Source organism: Pinus tabuliformis, chromosome 3_2, assembly GCF_031772625.1.
Source record: "Pinus tabuliformis cultivar Carrire ecotype Pingquan chromosome 3_2, CPIR1, whole genome shotgun sequence".
Lineage (NCBI taxonomy): Eukaryota > Viridiplantae > Streptophyta > Pinopsida > Pinales > Pinaceae > Pinus > Pinus tabuliformis.
In genome coordinates, this window is record NC_142302.1 from 268865584 (window position 1) to 268884579 (window position 18996).

The 18996-nt window shown below is 37.7% G+C and overlaps 1 protein-coding gene across 4 annotated transcripts in view; it reads left to right on the forward strand.

The window, feature by feature from the left end:
• Nucleotides 1–3089: 3089 nt before the first annotated feature.
• The window catches only part of MLH1 (MUTL-homolog 1), a 503175-nt gene continuing 487268 nt past the window's right edge, over nt 3090–18996 (forward strand). For 3 of the 4 annotated variants that reach the window (XM_089416223.1, XM_089416225.1, XM_089416224.1), the window contains exons 1-5: nt 3091–3648; nt 5463–5635; nt 5868–5940; nt 6091–6225; nt 6353–6563. In XM_089416223.1, the coding sequence (XP_089272349.1) occupies nt 3403–3648; nt 5463–5635; nt 5868–5940; nt 6091–6225; nt 6353–6563 (838 nt within the window). In that variant the 5' untranslated portion in view covers nt 3091–3402. Of the gene's footprint in view, nt 3649–5462; nt 5636–5867; nt 5941–6090; nt 6226–6352; nt 6564–18996 lie in introns of all 4 variants that reach the window. The other variant, XM_089416226.1, reaches the window with a different exon arrangement.

Sequence of the window (18996 nt, forward strand, 5' to 3'; positions counted from 1 at the left end):
CATCTCTGATATACAACCTAGGAGAGTTTCTTGGGGTGATAACAGTACCAATAACTTCATAAATTATAAATTAGCAAAACTTCTCAATTGTTTTGTATATCCAACACTAAAGTTTAAAGTAATGATTGCACATGGAGGTACCATAAATTGTCGAGGGAAGTGTCGCAATTTTAAGTTTAATACGTGGGTGTATTTATTAGATAATCCCATGATTGCAATACAAATGGGCGATGTTGATGTTGCATTACGGGTCCAATGGTTATAATCATTAGGAACAATGATCTTTAATTTTCAATATCTCTTCATAAGATTTACCTCAGAAGGTAAGGAAATTGAGGTTAGAGGTATCCAAGGGAAACACTATAAACTGACAAGTTTTAATAGAATGACAAAACTACCCAAAAAGGGGCACTCAGGTGTAATCGAAAAATTGTGTTCGCTAAATGTTCAAGTGTCAATATCATCTATGTCAGGGTATCTTCATAAAGTTATCAACAATCATCCCAAGGTGCTTGGAGTAATCCCCAAGGGTCTTTCACCTGCTCATGATCCGAGCATGCGATTCATTTGCAACCTGGAAGTGTTCTAGAGATAAATGAAGAAGGGATAATCATATTATAGTTAGAAACAATCCTTGAAACAAGGATTAAGCAATAGAGTGATCCAATAATTGTGGAGTACATCATCAAACAAAAGAACCTACCAATGGAGGAGGTAACATGGGAAGATGACTTATCCAAGCAGGATCACTAGTAATTAGTCAAGTGTTGAGGACAACACTTGTTTGAAGTAGAGAGGCATGTTAAGCCCTATAGAAGCCCCATGAGCATGCTATTCATTTGCAACTTGGAAGTGTGCTAGAGATAAATGAAGAACGGAAAATCATATTAGAAGTAGAAACAATCCTTGAAACAAGGATTAAGCATCAGAATGATCCAACGATTGTGGAGTACGTCATCAAACAAAAGAACCTACCAGTGGAAGAGATGACATATTCATGCACAATCACTAGTAATTAGTCAAGCGTTGAGGACAACACTCTTTTGAAGTGGAGAGGCATGTTAAACCCTACAAAAGCCCCATGTTAACCCTAAAACTCCTTATTAAGCCCATATATCAAGTGATTACATTTATATTGCTATATTGTTATGTAGGTTAGAACATTTCATGTCCCTTTTAATTATAATTGTACCCTTTGTCTCCTATATATACATTAAGGGGACCTAGTCTTAAGATCATCAAATAGTGTCATGTACATTTTATTCACTGTAAAAGGAAGTTCCCCCTTGAAGTGGACTATAATTATTGGTTTCTTATCATTTTTAAGGCACAAGGTTCATAGAAAATAACAAGCTATATCCCTAAATGACTTAATAAGTAGCAATCCCTAAACAACTAGCTATATCCGTAAACAAGTAGCAACCTAAGATCCCAAGTTAATATTTTTTCTCATCAATCAAGAAAATATCTACAATAATTTTATTGCCACTCATGTAAATTACGATTCAGTTTAATTTAATTATAATGATTATTTTAATTTAATTATTCAACTATACAACTTTGCTCTCAAGAAGAGCAAAGCTACAAAGAATGAGATCCATGTAAAAACACAAGTTTGTGAAGTCTTTCTCATTGAAAATAAGTTTTTGGGCCCTCTTGGTCACAATTTTCCTATGCGTTATCATGCAAGGTAGCCCCTACTCTTCTGCTTCAAAATTGCCTCCTTTTAACAAAATGAGAAATACCTAAAGTTTATTGTGTAGGAGCGCAATTGTAACTAGTCTAGTCTAGTAAATGGTTGTTCCAACCTCAAAGAAAATAAACCCTAAAACAACAGAGAAAGTCTACATGTTAGATTAATATCATTAGAAGGATCATAGATTACTTCGTTTCATTGTATACTAAATGTTTAATGTTATCATTCATTATTGTTCTTTGTTTGGGATAGTTACTAGAATAGTTTTGTTCCACATAACTGAAAAAGGAATTTAGTGTAATCCTTTTGATATAACCATGTCTAAAGGCATTTTACTAAAGTACAAATTTAGCAATCATAGCTTGGGATAGGATTTTGCAAGTCTGCTAAATATTTAAATTAATTTGATGCAAGGATGAACATTCTAGTTATAATAAATCAATTCTTTTTGTGTTGGCCTCATGAGTTGGATCATTGGGAGAAGTTTATGTTGGCTTCACTCACTACTTTTTAGGTATATTTTCACAAGGCATTGATGGTTCTCGAGATCATTACATATGCAGGGACAAACTATTCAAGTGTATATGCAAGATTTTGCTAGTCATGCCTCAAGTAATGGATAAGGGGGAATGAGGTTATGTTAATGTTTAATATCGGGAACGTAATGCCTTTGTATATATTGGCACTTGGTCTTTAGTGAGCAAGAAAGAGAAGATGAGTGCATGAGGGTAGAAAGGCAAATGTTCAACCATGAGCTGAAGAGATGGGTAGCTATAAGGCAAGGAGAGTTAGGTATGAAGTTTGGTGGATATCAATGTGGGAGAGAATATATTCACCATGTAGAAATATTGGTGAGTCCATTGTGCAATTCCTTAGCCAAGTGCAAGGTGACATATCAATAAAATATTCATAAATTTAATATAGAACATATACAGGTGCCATGGAATCATATATATATATTGTGGATAAATAATCTTTGTTGAGATTTGGATAAGTGTTTTTTTTTTGTGAATTTTGACTAAGCACTAGATTGTTCTCCACAAGCCTTTAAGATATTTACCTAAAATAACAACTAAAGCTCACATAGTACATCATTATTTCGGTCAGCCATAACAAAATCTCATTAACTCACTTTAACATTTTATTTTATCATTATCGACACCTCAAAAATGGAACGTCAAAAATGTTCCAATTATCCTCACTCAATCACAATCTCCCAATAATCTTTACTTACTTGCCCTACTCTACCCTACATTTTTTTCCAAAAAGGAAACTTCACCATCCTACATGTAATGCATTATCATACACTAAACCAATTAATCAATAGTTTAGTACATGATACATGATGAATAATGTCTGCTTATAAAAACATACTATAAATGCTTATTATCTTATAAGTGTTTATGTACTTACGTTGCAATTATCTCTGTATGCTACATCGCGGAAGAGATTCATGTTGAAACTCCTACACTGCTGTTTTCTCACCGCGGCAATTCAAGTTGGCTACGCACTCAAAAGCATACCCGTCAAGATTACCAACAAATACATATAAACCCTCATCTGCCACGCTTCTCATGTGACTGTGGTGTCACTGACGGCTTCTCTGCACATTTCGCGAGAAGTTTCCAAACATTCTCAACGGCGGGATTTTGCAATAGCAGAGGAGCTCAGTGCTCGAGGAGGGTTTGGTATCAAGGGTTTTGTTTATGGCAATGGCTATGGAATTGGACACATTGGAGAGGCCTCCACCCAGGGAGTCTCCACCCATCCGTCGCCTTGAAGAGTCTGTAGTCAATCGAATTGCAGCAGGAGAAGTTATCCAGCGCCCTTTCTCAGCTGTAAAGGAATTGGTCGAAAACAGTATCGACGCCGGCTCTACTTCCATCAGTGTTGTCATCAAGGATGGAGGTCTCAAGCTTATTCACGTCTCCGACAATGGCCATGGTATTCGAGTAAGTATTTGAATTCTTCTTCCTGTTTTTGTTTACTTCAATGGAAATGAATATCAATTACTAAATACTAAAATAGCTGGTGATTTCAGTGTGACGTTGTAAGACATCTTACTACCTATCTACGGTGACAGTGACATATCTCTTTATGTTGGGCTTTCGTTGCACATTAATTCACCAGCGCCATCCGCACCCTACCATTCTACTCTTGTCAATTTTGTTCAAGCATTGAGTACTCAAAATTTGCAGTATAACGTATGCATGCGGCTAACTACACTCTAAGAAGGTCTAGGCGATTTTATTCTCGACTTTTACTTCAAATTTGGGTGAGATGCGACAAATAGTCTATGTTGGGACCGTGAATTTTCTTTTGTCCCTTTGGACATTGCAGGTGATATCACTGTCATGCTCACTAGCTTCTTGTTGTTGTTATCCATGTGATGTAGTACAAGCTATTATTACAGTGGCATATCCTTATGATGGGATATTGTTCGACATTAATAATTATTTTAATGTAGACTTATAACACCATGGTCGGTCAATTGTTCAATTCCCTCTCTCTTGGGTGCACTTCTGTTTTGCAAACGATTGCTGCAGCAAACATACCCAACTTCAGGTGCTTGCAAAACAAGCGCTGATATTATTTGAGCTAACATCAGATGAAGAGAAAAATTTCATACAACTCCATATGTGGTATTTGTTGTGGTTTTGCACATAATTTTACGGATTGTCTGTCCCTAATTTCACAGTGCAGAGTCAATCAGAACACCTCTGCACACGTCGCTAGACGGGCCCATGCTCATATCCGAATGCACGATGTTGAAGAGGAAGAGTACTTATGCTGTGATCTGGATGGATTTTTGCCAAAGTCAGTAGTTCATTTCTTGTCATGTTGTCATGTTGTAAGCAAAGTCAGTAGTTCTCGGAGGCAATTCTACCCAGGCGCCAACCCCATAAAGATTGTATTTTGAAGTTGAATTTCAATGATAGAGCAGCAGATCAGTCATATGGGACAGTGTTCTAAGATTTCTGTTACTGTCACGGTCTTTGCAAATAGCCCAAGATAGATTTAATATTAGTCAAATTTGACAATTTTGGTTTTCTCCAATGGTTAGTGAGTTCTATTTGCTCATTATCGATCAGAAAGTTAACTCATTTTGAATTACATATCCACTTTCAGCTGTAAGTCCAAACCCCATCAGAAGATCTGTAATTATCAAGTATTGCTAGTTATGGCCTTAGGAACATACATCGGGAGACTAATTTGCTGGTGGGATAAGTTAGCTGAATTGTACTTGTGTTACGTTCACTGTCTCTGGAAGCAGTCTTTATTATGACAACTTTTTTCAGATGATCCTGCAATTATTCATCACAAAGAACTGATATTAGCCAAATTTGTGAAACGCTGGCTCTAATGGTTAGTGGGTTCTATTTACACAATTGATAAGAAGGGTGATTCTTTTTGAGCTACATAGTCACTTTCAGAGAGGTCAGTACGTACGATCATATCCCATTTGAAGATTTATGAAGTCCTGCTTGCTATGGCTGCATGCTTATACATAGGAAGGCTAGTTTGCTGTTGTTGTGTTGCCTTATTGTTTGCTTTGTATAGGTTGTACAAAACACAATGAATAGTGGCTATTCATATATGTTGTTGGCTTGCAATGGTTCTCTTTAATAGTTAGATTTTCAAGAGGTCTGTTTGAGGATAGAGATAAGATTTAAGAATGATTTTGGCAATTCTCTGTATTTTTGAAATCTGTTTGTGTATTATTTTGCACCTTCCATTTCACTAATGTCTTATTGTTGGTTTACAGCATGAAGATCTGCCTATATTATGTGAGAGGCACACGACATCCAAGTTGAGCTCATATGAGGATTTACAAACAATCAATTCCCTTGGCTTCCGTGGAGAAGCTTTAGCCAGTATGACTTTTGTGGCGCATGTGACTGTTACAACAATAACGGAAGGTCAAACACATGGATACAGGTAACCTTCATTACAGTTCTCTTTAATGCTTTGTCTCCTGATACAGGTAACTGTCGTTACAGTTCTCTTTAATGCTTAGTCTTATGTCTTTTTATGCTGCAAGGGATATTAGTTTCTAGAAATTACTAAATGATTTCTAGAAATCTAATGGGAAGAACCATCCATTTGTTGTTGGGGACAATCATATTATTTCCACTGTTTGTCATCTTCCTTCTGCATTATTGTATTTCAGAGTATCTTACAAGGAGGGAGTGATGGAGCAAGAGCCTCGCCCTTGTGCAGCAGTGAAAGGGACTCAGATAATGGTAACGGTAGTCAGATTTGAGTGGATAACCTGATGTTGTTACATGTTATTTTTCTCCTTGACATGTCTTTTTATAGTCATGTTTCCTGAAAACTACTTATTTTGCTATTTGTTGCTTGCTTACTTTGGAGTTTTTGATGCTGAACTTCAGGTTGAGAATCTTTTCTATAATGTGGCTGCACGTAGAAAATCATTCAAAAATTTAAGTGATGAATATGCACGCATTTTAGATGTTATTGGTCGGTATGCAATTCACAAAATCAACGTGAGCTTTTCGTGTAAAAAGGTCAGTTTTTGCATTAGTTCAACTCTTATTCTCCTATTGCCTGGTGTTTTTGAAGCAGCTGAATTTTTGGTGTACTTGAATTTTTAGATGCACTCAGTAGGAACTTCCCTTAAATCTATTTTTACAGCATGGTGATAGCAGAGCAGATATTCACACCACAGGTGTGGGTTCAAGAACAGATGCAATCAGATCAGTTTATGGTCCAGCTGTTGCTCGTGAGCTTGTTGAAATAACAGCTTCAGATAATGATCCTTCCCACTCTGTCTTTAAGATGGAAGGGTTTATTTCAAGTGCAAATTACAGTGCCAAGAAAACGACAATGGTACTGTTTATAAATGGTGAGAATGGATTAATTCTGGTACTGGGTGCAATTCTTTCCATATTTTCCGATATATATCTCTTTTGGAAGTTACACTGTATAATTGTTGCACTATATTGTTATGTCAATATGTGTAAATTATGATTTTATTTTTTATTTTTATTATTGAATATAAAACACAGTCATCTTTTAAATCATTGTCTTTCTAACACTAATAGCTGTGAAAGGGAAATGATGTTGTTCTAAAGCAGAAAACAGATGCTTTTTCAGAAAAGTGAGCACTATTATTTGATGGAAAAAATATAATGAAATCTTTATTCAAGAGATACGAGCTTTGCACTTTTTCCTGCGGTCCACTAACCAGTTCATATTGTTAGGAAAATAAATCTAGAGCCTGCTTTTTTGTCACTCGAAATCTATAACTGGTATGATTGTACTTCTATAAGCAGTGAGCACAAGCTTTACAGTTTTCTGCTCAAGGAAAAGCTAAACTGTAGTTGATTTAATCTTATTTTGGAGAAACTTCCTTGTATCCCCATGCAGCAAGTTCACCCTTTCCCAGTCTAGGAGTGTTACAATTAATGTAGTCAGTTGTGGCATTCAAATTGAAACCTCCTGGCTAAGAACTGTGAGTGCGGGGGTGTCTAATCTGCCAAAGTTGCTGAAGACTTGTACCTGGCCCCAACAGCAAACACAAGCACATGCTCTAACAGAAGTGTTCCTCTAATGGCAAAATGTTGCTTGGAGACTTGCGCCTTGGCAGTGGCATTAACAGCACCCTGATTTCACCATCCAGGCAAGGCCCCATTGGCAACCTTGTATTTAATGGATAAATACGAAATATTGAACATGGCATTTCTGAAATTTCTGCTACTCAGAAGGTGCTATTAACCTAGTTAATTATTCTGATTGCTTATACACAGCAGAATTAATTTATCAGCTGAAAGTAATGAATAAAAACATGAACAACAACATTCACCAAATAATATTTGCAGCGGAATTCACGAGAAACCAATCACACAAATTACACAAATATTTTTGGACAAACGTCCTTAGAAAAACCCCAATGTGGGGAAAACCAATATTCAGCCTGAGGGTTTATTATTAATCTTCTGCAATCTGCTAATGAGAAATTACAAGTGCTTGCCTCACTTTGGCAAAGCTCCGGCAAAATTTATCTTCTCCTCTGCTGATCAAATTGGCTAGGTAAAAAACCCACGACCCTTTTCTGCAAATTGCACCGTCTTTGGCAACTTGCACTGCATCTCCGACAATTTGCATTGGCTCTCTGGCAATTTGAACTGCCCTTCTGAAACTCGCATTGCCTCTTGGAGATAATCTTGGTCTCCACAAGTGTGAATCTATTGAGCAACTCGACCTCCTTTTAAAGCTCACAACTTCCACTGGAAAATCTCGACCTCTTGCAGAAAATAATTCGGCCAACAAAACTCCCTCTGAAACTCAAAAATCGGAAGTCTCTTGGATGAAGAATAACCCCGGAAATATCCTTTTCAATTACTGCTGCCGAAACCCCCCTGGTGTCTCACTGAAAATTCACCCAACTCAATGTTTGATCTGTCTCCAGTGCTGCCCATCGATCTCTCTTTATAATATCTCATTCACAAACGAATGGCCAATATTAGAAATTATCTTGTCCCAACCGATGGCTAATTGTTAATTTTAGGTATGTTCTATGTTGAGAGCAAATTTACTTCAATTTTCCATATTAGCTCAATATCAATTCCAGATTAGCAATCACATTTAGCATGATAGTAAAATGCAGATACAACATAAACATAAATCGCAAAAAACAAGCCAAGACAAGAGGACACAAGATGTGGCGCCAGCCAGGGACAAACCCCAATGTGGGGAAACCCTTGATCAATTCTTCTTATGTTCTTCAATAGTTCAACACAAAGAGAGATAGTACATATACATCAGAAGTCAACATTTTGACTTGACAAAATAAGAGCAGAGATCTTCACTAAGAACATAACATGAGGTAGCTGATTTGAACACAGGTGATTTCATCACCATGTTGCTCCCATCACTGTGCTGCACTTCACTACACCATGCTGCACCATTCATGATCACTATGCTGTACCCAACAGTGTGCTGCATTAACCATGCTGCATCCAACAGTGTGCTGCATTCATTGTCACCATGCTGCACCCAACAGTCAGTGCATTCATTGTCCATGTTGCAACCATCCAAGCTGCACCCAACTGTTCTCATTATGGTGCTGCTCCCAACACTGAGCTGTACCTTTCATTGCACTATGATGCACCCATCATACACTCAATGCACACTGCAATACATCATGTTGCTGCTATACATCCATGCCCATTATCATGCTGCATCCATTGCTCCATGCACCTTACTGCACCATGTTGCCCATGCACCATACTATCACACCATGTCCATCATCACTACACTACAATACTTTATCCAATTACCAGCCTTAGCTGCTTGCTATGGCTTGCAGCCTAGCAGAGCAGCTCGGCTATAGTTACACTCTTCATGACACAATGTTACTTAAGGACAGCGTTGAAGGTCATCTCCTATGACAACGTTTAGGCAACGTAGAGTTTCTTTATGACAGCGTGAAAGGCTTTTACAAGTAGCACGTAAGACCTCCTTCTGACTGCTTTTTTGACTCTTTCTAAATAGCGGATTATAACACCTTTGATGACTGCATTTGGGGCAGCATAGAGTCCTTCTCTTGCTGCGGAATAGGGCCAGCCTTTAGGGTGCATCTGAACAGAGACTAGGGCACACACAGAACTGTGTCTAGGTCTCTTTGGAACAACGTATAGACCGGTCCTTAGGACATCGGATTTAGGACCCTTTGCACAACGTATGAGAGCCAATATTATGACAACAGGGCTTGAACTGACTGCAGTTAGGGCACATAAAACTGCGGCCTATTCTCTTCAAAGTTAGGGCCAGGACTACGACCAGAATTCTATGGCTAAAATGCTTCCTTACTGCGGCTAGGGTAAGGATAGAAGGGTCTCTTCTAGACCAACATTTAGGCTTCTCCTTGCTGCGTTGTGGAAGCCACCTTCATCTTCACTGCATATAAGACAACGTAGAGCCTTCTCCTTTTGACTATAAGTAGGGCTAGGGTAACTCCTCTTAGGGCAACATATAGACTGTTTTTAGATATTGTCTAGAGTTAGGGCAAACCCTCTAGGGCAGCGTATTCTCTTAGTGACTCCTCCTTCCACCAAAACCTAAAGACAAGTGGAGAGGAAGAGATCACAAGAAGAGTGTGTGTCCAAATGACTAGCAAGCCACCTCTTTTTATATTAAAATGTTGAGCGCAAGTGGGGGCAATTTGGTTGTTGGCCGACCTTGACGAATTGTCCCATAACACAAATAAATTCATACCTCCATGAATACATGTCGGAATCAGATGATCTTTAGATCAATCCTACACCTCTCAATGAGAGGAATCCAAGAAAAATATCAGCTGCCATGAATAAGTAGACCCACACGGAGTTTGGCCCTCGTTGCCAATTTTAACACTAATATTCTCTTAGAAACTTTCAAGAAGCCTCTAGAGGTGAGTCGATCTTATTTCAACTAATGTTTGTAGAAATTTTAGGTGTTATTGTAGAAATTCTGCAACTGTTATGATGAACAATCTGAAACAACTTCTATTCACCAAGACCCATAATTTCTCTACTAAATAAGCAGCGGAATAGAAACAAAGATAAATAAATAGTTACACACAATAACATAGTATTTTTCTAGGGAACTCAACTGGGAAAACCCTATGCTTTGCTGTAGAATTTTATTAACAAAAATTTGAGCGATTGGTCTCTTTACAAGGCAACACTATTTCACTGGAGAACAAGCTTATTCTCACTGCTAACACTTAGCATGAAATTCCCTGCACACACACCTGATCTAGCTCCTCTTTTGCTGTTTCTCCCTATTTCCTAGTGTAGGACATACTCCTATTATTTAGGAATTTTTTTCCTAAATCTTAGTGCACATCAGCAAGGAAATTCTATGTTCTGATCTGCATATAGGCCCCTCCTTGATACGCTCTTCCTACAACAAGTTCTCACACAAACCTACTGCAACCTCTCACAAACTCATGAATTATTGTTTTGTCTCACAACCTTGTGCACACAAAATCATTGATTGAATTCTGTGCCTTCGTCCTCCTTTTATGCTATTCGATCATGCTATATTTGGCAAATACAAATTTAAAACACAAGTTGAGTTCGACTTGTTAACTAAGTCAACTCTTAGTTCAACATGCCCTTGCTTCAATCAAGACTGAAGCTCTTCAACTCGTTCCCTTCTAATTCTGAACTCGCACTTGGATAGCCACATAACTAAGCCTCCAACTAGCGCATGGACAAACTAACTCGTCCTTTTCCATGAACTCGTACTTGACAAAAGAAGAACACATTGAGGTCTTTCTTGACTAAGGCACAAGTCAAGAAGAAGACCTTCTTCGCTACACTTTTCAACACTCCCTCTTAGCGAGGAAGGTGCTTCTGGAAGAACCTTGTCCACCTGGATCTGTCTCCAACACTACCATGTTCTTTGCTGCTGTAGCTGCTCCCTCTGAACTAGAAGACTTCCTTGCTTTCTTTTGCGGAATTTGATCTGAAGGCCTATTCTTTCCAACCATGCTCTGCAAGTCTATCACTTTAGTCATAAGTGCCATGTACCCCATGTACCTCTGTGGTTGCTTCCTCTGGCTGAAGGTGATACTAGAAGATCCAACTCTATCTTGATCTCCCTTAAACAAATCTTCTGCCCACTTGGCTCGATCTCTCCTTGTACTAGGAGTCACTAACTGAGTGGCTGGCTCCACGCCCTGGGATATGCTCCTTATCATCTTGTTGGTCAGCCTAACTGCCGACTAGCTGAGACTCAAACTGAGATAGTGGTTGAGGCTCCATCTAGAGAGCCAAGTACCCAAGTACCGGATTCGGGTACGGGTTCTTCCCAGACGAACCCAGAAGAACCGGGTTCTTCAAAAAAAAAAATTGGGTTCTTTTCCTTTAACGGGTTCTTGGGTTCTTCGGGTTCTTCGGGTTCTTCGGGTTCTTTGGGTTCTTCATAAAAAACTACATTAAAAATTTAATTTTCAAATAATTTTTTTATTGAAATTTAAAAAATAACTTATAACAAAGGTAAAACTTATAAGTTATAACAAAACCTAAAAAACCCTAAATCAATTCTTGTAAATCAATTTGGAATGAACATTCTTCCATGGTCCTTACCATCAAAACCTGTGTTGCACGGGTACCCGCACCCGGTTTTTTAAGTTTTTTACAAGTCTTGTTTTTTAAGAATTCTTGTAAATCAATTGGAATGAAACATTCATTCCCGAGCCAAATAACCATCAAATTATAAACTGTAAATGCACACATATAGGTTCAGATATTTTCGGTCAAATAGAAAGTAGGATTGAGACCAGACATAAGCTGTAATCAGCTGATGCTGTTAAATGGCGAAGGGCTATTTTGGACAATGGCTAAATTAAGTATCAAAATCTGCCAATTTCTCACAGCATTCTGATAACATCATGTTAAGGTTAAAACTAGGAAAATATGCCTAAATCATATATGGTCTCTACAGACTTGTACACCAAGTAATCTCTAAAAACTGCGAAGATGTTTTATGTTTAGATAATTAATATTCAGGCAGAGCTTCGCACTCAAAGACAAACTATCCCTCAAGCCATTAGATGGCTGCTGTGCATTTTATTGGGAAACAAAGACTGATAAGCGGGTTCTGTGGAAGGGTAAGGCTGCCACTGTTTTTGGGATTGCTTTACCACAGAGCACACCATGCATGGGGCAGGTGGATGATTAGACATCAAGAAAATTCTAGACCACTATCAGGTTGAGAAGAATCTCTTATGAAAAAATTGTGTTTTTATATGGGAGAGACTAAACATTCAAAGCAAATTTACAAGCTCAAGCTCCAACAAGAATGAGAAATTTCAATAAGGAGAGAAGTTGTCTTGAAATTAGAGCAGGAGGCAGAAATGCTAACACTCCTTGGCTGTGTAGGAGGAAGGGTTTGTACGACCACAGCCTGATTCATTGATAGGCATCCTTGCAAATGAACCTAAGCTGCATAGTTATTTTAAAGCCTGTGTGTGACAAAATCTGTCCCAAGTTTCACCAAAATAGCTGAGTCTAGCATCTATCCTAGTATGTATTTTGAATTTTCAGTTTTAGTAGTAGCCTTGAGCTCTCTCTCATAGCTGTCACAGTGTCATGGTTACATGGAAAAGATTCAAAAGAACAGTTTTTTGGTGATAAATTTTGAAATTTCAATGTCAATGTTGAATGTTCAATGATGTGCATGTTTAAATGATTATCATTAAAGTTTTCTTGTTTAAAGTTGAAAAAATATACAAATTCAAATTTCATATATATTATTAATTATAAATTTATAATTTATAAAATATAATTATTAAAATTTAATATTATTATATTACCCGACGAACCCACGCACCATGTTTCCAAAAATGCCGTCCCCGTCCCCGTCCCCGCCCCCACGTTTCCTGGCAACATAGTAATGAACTTAGGGCTTGATCAAGCTGCCCTCACATAATGACAATGTACTCACATTACTTAGAGCTTTCCAATCAACCCACTCACAGCTCCTTAAAACCATTAAGGAAGGTTGATCTAGGGCACTCAAAACAACAACTGCTACAAAACTCCTTGACTCGACCACCTTTCTAGACACGTTCCAGACTTTCGGTCAACACCATTAGGCCTGCGGTCTATCTCTCTTCTATTGAAGAACACTTCAAGAGATCACTTTCCTGCTTGTCGTCACCTAAGGCTACTTGGGCCTTCTTCTGCACCCAAACAGGCCTTTTGACCCTTCCTGTACCAGCAAATATTCGTGGCCCTACCTGTCTAATATCTGAGGTATCACTAGCCTCTCCTAGGCCGTGCTCTAGATTGTGGAACCGTGGTAGCTTCTTAACCAAACTGCTTGCTCCTTTATGTGCTGATCTTTACGCTGTTCTCTGCTCTGATACCATGAAGAATTTCCTTGAAATTCTGCAATTGCTATGATGAACAATCTGAAACAACTTCTATTCATCAAGACATAAAATTTCTCTACTAAATAAGCAATGAAATAGAAACAGAGATAATGAACCAGTCACGCACAATAACACAATATTTTTCTAGGGAACCCAACTGGGAAAATCCTCTGCTTCGCTGTAGAATTTTACTAACAAAAATTTGAGCAATTGATCTCTTTACAAGGAAATACTATTTCACTAGAGATCAAGCTTGTTCTCACTACTAACACTTAGCATTGAATTCCCTGCAAACACACCTGATCTAGCTCCTCTTTTCTTGCACTGTTTCTCCCTATTTCCTGTTGGAAAATGTAACTAGGTTCGGTCTTCATAAATTATTTGTCTTTGTATATTTTATGTAAAATCAGAAAGAAGAAAAAGAAAAATTATTTTTCAAGCATGGGTTTCATGCTCAAGTCAAAATATTGAAGCATGTTCTTCATGCTCATTATTATTTGTATTGGTCAAAGTCAAAGGCTTGTTAATAGGTTGGAAAAAGAAAATTTTAAATATGTATTTTGGGTCAAAATTGCCTCTAAGATGCCAAGTCGGCCCTGCCTGTCAAGTCGATCCCTCCCTAGAAGACATGTATATTCGAATCCCTCTGGACAATATAAATAAGAGGGAGAGATGAGCTCATTTGGACACACAAATTCACATGATTGGTTATGAAATATTGCAGAAAGGAGGAGGGCCGAAGTCTGAAATTGACAAGTGAGGAAGGGTTTATCTTATGCTCAGATTTGTGGAAGTTTTGCCTTGATGTATCTCTTGTTGAAGATTTGTTTCTGATGATGTACATGTTGTTGGTATCTTGCTGTTGAGGGATTTGCTATGTGGAAGGAGGGCTTGACTTGGCGTCTTGAGGGTTGGAGTCCCTTTATGGTTATGGGTCTTGGATATCTCACTTTGATCTGATTCTATAAGAAGATAATTTTTATGTGGTTTCCCCCTTGTGGGGTTTTTGCCCTGGCTTGGAGCCTATATCTTGTGTACTTTGTTTCTTGTGATTTTAATGTTTTGTATGTTTTGTAATTGTTTGATGAATAAGAACATAAGTAATATTAATAAGAAGCTAACAACATTCACAAGCAATTATCAAAGATGAGAAATCCACCTTAATTCATAAGTTTCTCGATTTCTCAACATGGTTTCAGAGCTAAGGTTGAAGGATGGTGTTTTGAATATCAAACTCTGTTGGCTTTTGGATTGAAGTATAATGCATCCTTGAAGGATCTCTCTCTCTGTGATTTTTATTGGACGAATTTCTGTGGCTAGTATTGACAAATTGCTGTGGATTGGTCAAGACTTTGGACTTCCCGGGGATACAATGATCTAACTATGTGACAAAAAGAAAATCCTGATCTCAGGAGTATTATGACATATATTATATTGCAGTGGCATCGTGAATTGGCATCGTTTTACTGTGACCTAAATAAATATGACTCACTTGCCATGCTCTGTAGTTCGCAGTGGTGTAGATTTTCTTCTTTGTGGCTTTAATATATATATATATATATAGATATATATCTATATATATACCCTGGCTCGCAACATTTTGAGACTCATAAAATTGCTATATATGCTCACGCACAATGGCACTATGGCTTTTTTGAGAGGCTTTCATTTCTTAGCTCACACAATAGTTTGTGGCCCAATTTTTTACTGGTTCCAATCTTCTTGTGGCTTGAATTAATACACAATCGCTTGCATAAATGTGTGGCTCAATATTCTTTGGTTCGATTAATGGCATTGCATTCCAATGGTTGCTGAAGCTCGCGTCAATTCTCTGCAGTGGCTTCTCCATGCATTGCTTGCACTATAACTCTCGCTCTATAGCATATTTGATCTCACTCTGTAGCTCATGGATCACGCACTCTCTCGAATGATCTCACATATGCTATGCATACACTATGACACAGATTCGTATCTTGTAGTTCACAATTGTTCTTGTGGATCAGACTATGCCTCTACTTTGTGGTGGCTTTACAATGGCTCGTTCTATGATACGTATATATTATGGCATTGCTCTTGGCATGGTAGTGCTTTGTGTGGTAGTGGCATCGAATGCTTATACATAGTAGTCTCACTTTATATTATAATGTTCAGTGATATATGGTTTGTGTAGCATCACATTTAGTAACTATGGCACGCTCTGCAATTTATGTGGCCTGCATTCGACACATATTAGTATTTCTGTAGATTCATCCTCTGTGGCCCGCATCATCGAGACTTGCATTTATAGCTTGCACTCTGTCCGCATGCACATCTCATTGATGTTGGTTATAAAAGTGACTTAGATTATACTCTATTGTATTATCGTTTCATAATCAATGGCATCACATCCTACAATGGTATTGCATCTATAAAAATGTCATCGTATCTATAACTATGGCTCTCGTTCTTCATACTTTGAGGGGCTCGACATTGCAATAGTGGCTCAGGTTTGATATATATAACAATGTTTACAATACTCTCGATGGCAACTTGATATTTGACAGTTACTCTATCTCAAAATGATACTATGAGACAACGATTTAAATAATAAACAATAATGATCGATGAACAAAAGGGTAGGTGATCTCTAAAATGGACAAGAAATCTAGATGAAAGAAGTATAATGACCCGGTTCATATCCTAGCTTGAAGAATGAAGTGTTAAAATCTCTATGAATGGTACTTAAGGCAGTCACGCTATTCAGATCTCCTCCCTATACATAATAGAAGAAAAAGTGGCATCAATGAAGTCGACCTGAAGTTTGGAAGTAATGATGTTGCCTCTTTTGAATGAAGTTGGTCAAGACCAGATCTCTGCAAAGGAGGACATGTAAACTTCAAAGAGGTATGTATAATTTCTGTTAAGTCTTGATGATGATCTTGAGAAGGGTCTGCATAAATATTAGAGACAGTGACATGTAAAAGTTTGACGCTATGTTACACATATGAAGAATAGGTCTTATAATAAAATGATATGGATAAAAGGCATATCAAACTGGTATCATTAGGGTTTTGTAGAATGCTAGTAGAATTTTGCAATGGTTGGATGACTAGTTTTGATGACTATGAAGCTTCTAGGGTTTACATAGAATTTGCAATTCCTTTCATGACAGATCTTGAAGACCTTAAAAATCTAGGGTTTGCAACTAATTCTCTTGGGTGGTTGTAAAACCTTACAGTTTGTAAGTGACATGTATTGGCATTTAGGGTTTGTAAAAAAGAAAAGGAGATACCCTAGAAATAGAAACCCTTACTAATTGTTTTTGCTGTGAAAGAAAAAAGGAACCTAGTTCTTAAGAATGGCAGGCATTATATCATGATGATGTAAAGACAAGGTTTGATGAAAAAGGGTCCAAGATTAAGAGGGAGTCAACCTTCCTCTAGAGATAAATATTTAACGTCTTCTTGATTTTTATTAATGCTACTATATTTATATTTTGTCTCCATGTTCTTTCATAAGTCTTCTAACCAATGTTACAGGGCAAGGCAAGTTCTATCTAAAGCTTGACTAAGCAGATAAAAGACTTGAAGGAACGTGGCATAGCATGAAGACTGTGGAGGAAGGAGTAGTTTGATGTATGAATCAAAGAAGACTATTAGATGGCTAACCTTAGATGGAAATAGGAAGCTGTAAAGACCCTGATAGATACGATATTAAAGCTTGTTGATTGATTTACCCCTGATTGATGATTGAAAGATGAAAAGCATAAAGGAGAACTCTGTTGCAATATGATGAGATAGGTCATGCAAAGGTATGTTGACCTCAGAGGGAGCAAGTAGCAGAATTACTTGATTGTGAGTTGATAACTTTGATACTGATGATTTGTTTAAGAGATGATTTGGCTCCCTGGAAAGACATATTGTAGAAGTATATGCAGACGTTGGAAATATAACAGTTGAGATAATTTGTTGGATGAGATTGATGTACCTACAAATACGTGGTTTGATCATGGAACACATGGATTGTGTATTGATGGCTTGGAAAAGCATGAGGGTAGAAATGATATTTGGAAAGTTGATATTATAGAATATGAGGCAAAACTTTGTTATGAAAATAGAAGGCATATGCTAGCAGTTGTGAGGAAGTTTGGCTCCTTAAAGATGACAAATGAACCATTTGATGAAAAAGTTGTTTGATGATTGACAAGATCCAGAAAGATCAAAGTTTGATATGTTATGGTGCTATGAGGAGTCGAAAAACCCTATCATGAAGATAGAGTGTGAAAGAATTTGGCTTCATAAAATGTTTTACATCCAGGAAGGTCGAAGCCTAAGTATGATGTAGAGTGAGAAAGAAACCATGTAGCTACAACTATATCTCCACTGAAGAACTGGTAGCTGATGTATTGATGAAGTATCAACTAAGGATTGTGATGATGTTTCCCTGATTGAGAGGGAGTAAGAAATCTCCTCCATGTTTGAGGAGTAAGGATCTCCTCCTTGGCTGAGAGGGAGTGATGATGGACACTGTATTCTCCATGTGTCATGCACTAGGCCAGGACTAACATCCATACGTCTAGTGAAGGCACTGGGAGGGAGAATGGAGGATTGGATAAGCATTTGGGATCGCTACTCCTTGAGGATTGGGAATCCAATATAGGAAGTAGTCTCGTGGACCAACACTCTTTGAGGATCTAACAGGGTATCCAAGATAAGAATGGTCAAAGAGGACCAATATTCTTTGAGGATTGGGAATCCAAGATAATAAGTCTTGTAAGGACATACCTGATGAACATCCAGATGGGGTATGTGCCTTGAGAGGCTGTGGTGTTGGTGTCCATATGTATGCCTCCCAACATTGTGTTCTAATCTTGTGGAGAGTTAGAGCTTGTTAGTGAAGGCCTTGCTATGTTGCTATTTGATAATGCTGGTTATGATGTTGATGCTTAAGGATGGCTTATCAATTCGACGCTTCTTATGAGAATATTACAATTTGAGAAGTATCCTTCTACCAATTATGTAATTATGAATACCTCCCTAGTTAAGAGGGAGCGTTGGAAAAGGTAACCAGGTTTGGTCTTCATAAAATATTTATGTAAAACAAAAAGAAGAAAAAGAAAATTTAATTTTCAAGCATGGATTTCATGCTCAAGTCAAAATATTGAAGCATGTTCTTCATGCTCGTTATTATTTGTATTGGTCAAAGTCAAAGGCTTGTTTATAGCTTGGAAAAATAATTTCTCAAATATGTATTTTGGGTCAATATTGCCTCTAAGATGCCAAGTTGGCCCTGCCCCAGAAGACATGTCTATTCAAACCCCTTTGGATAGTATAAATAAGAGGGAGAGTTGAGCTCATTTGGACACACAAATTCTCATGATTGGTTTTGAAATATCGTCGAAAGGAGGGTCGAGGTCTAAATTTGATAAGTG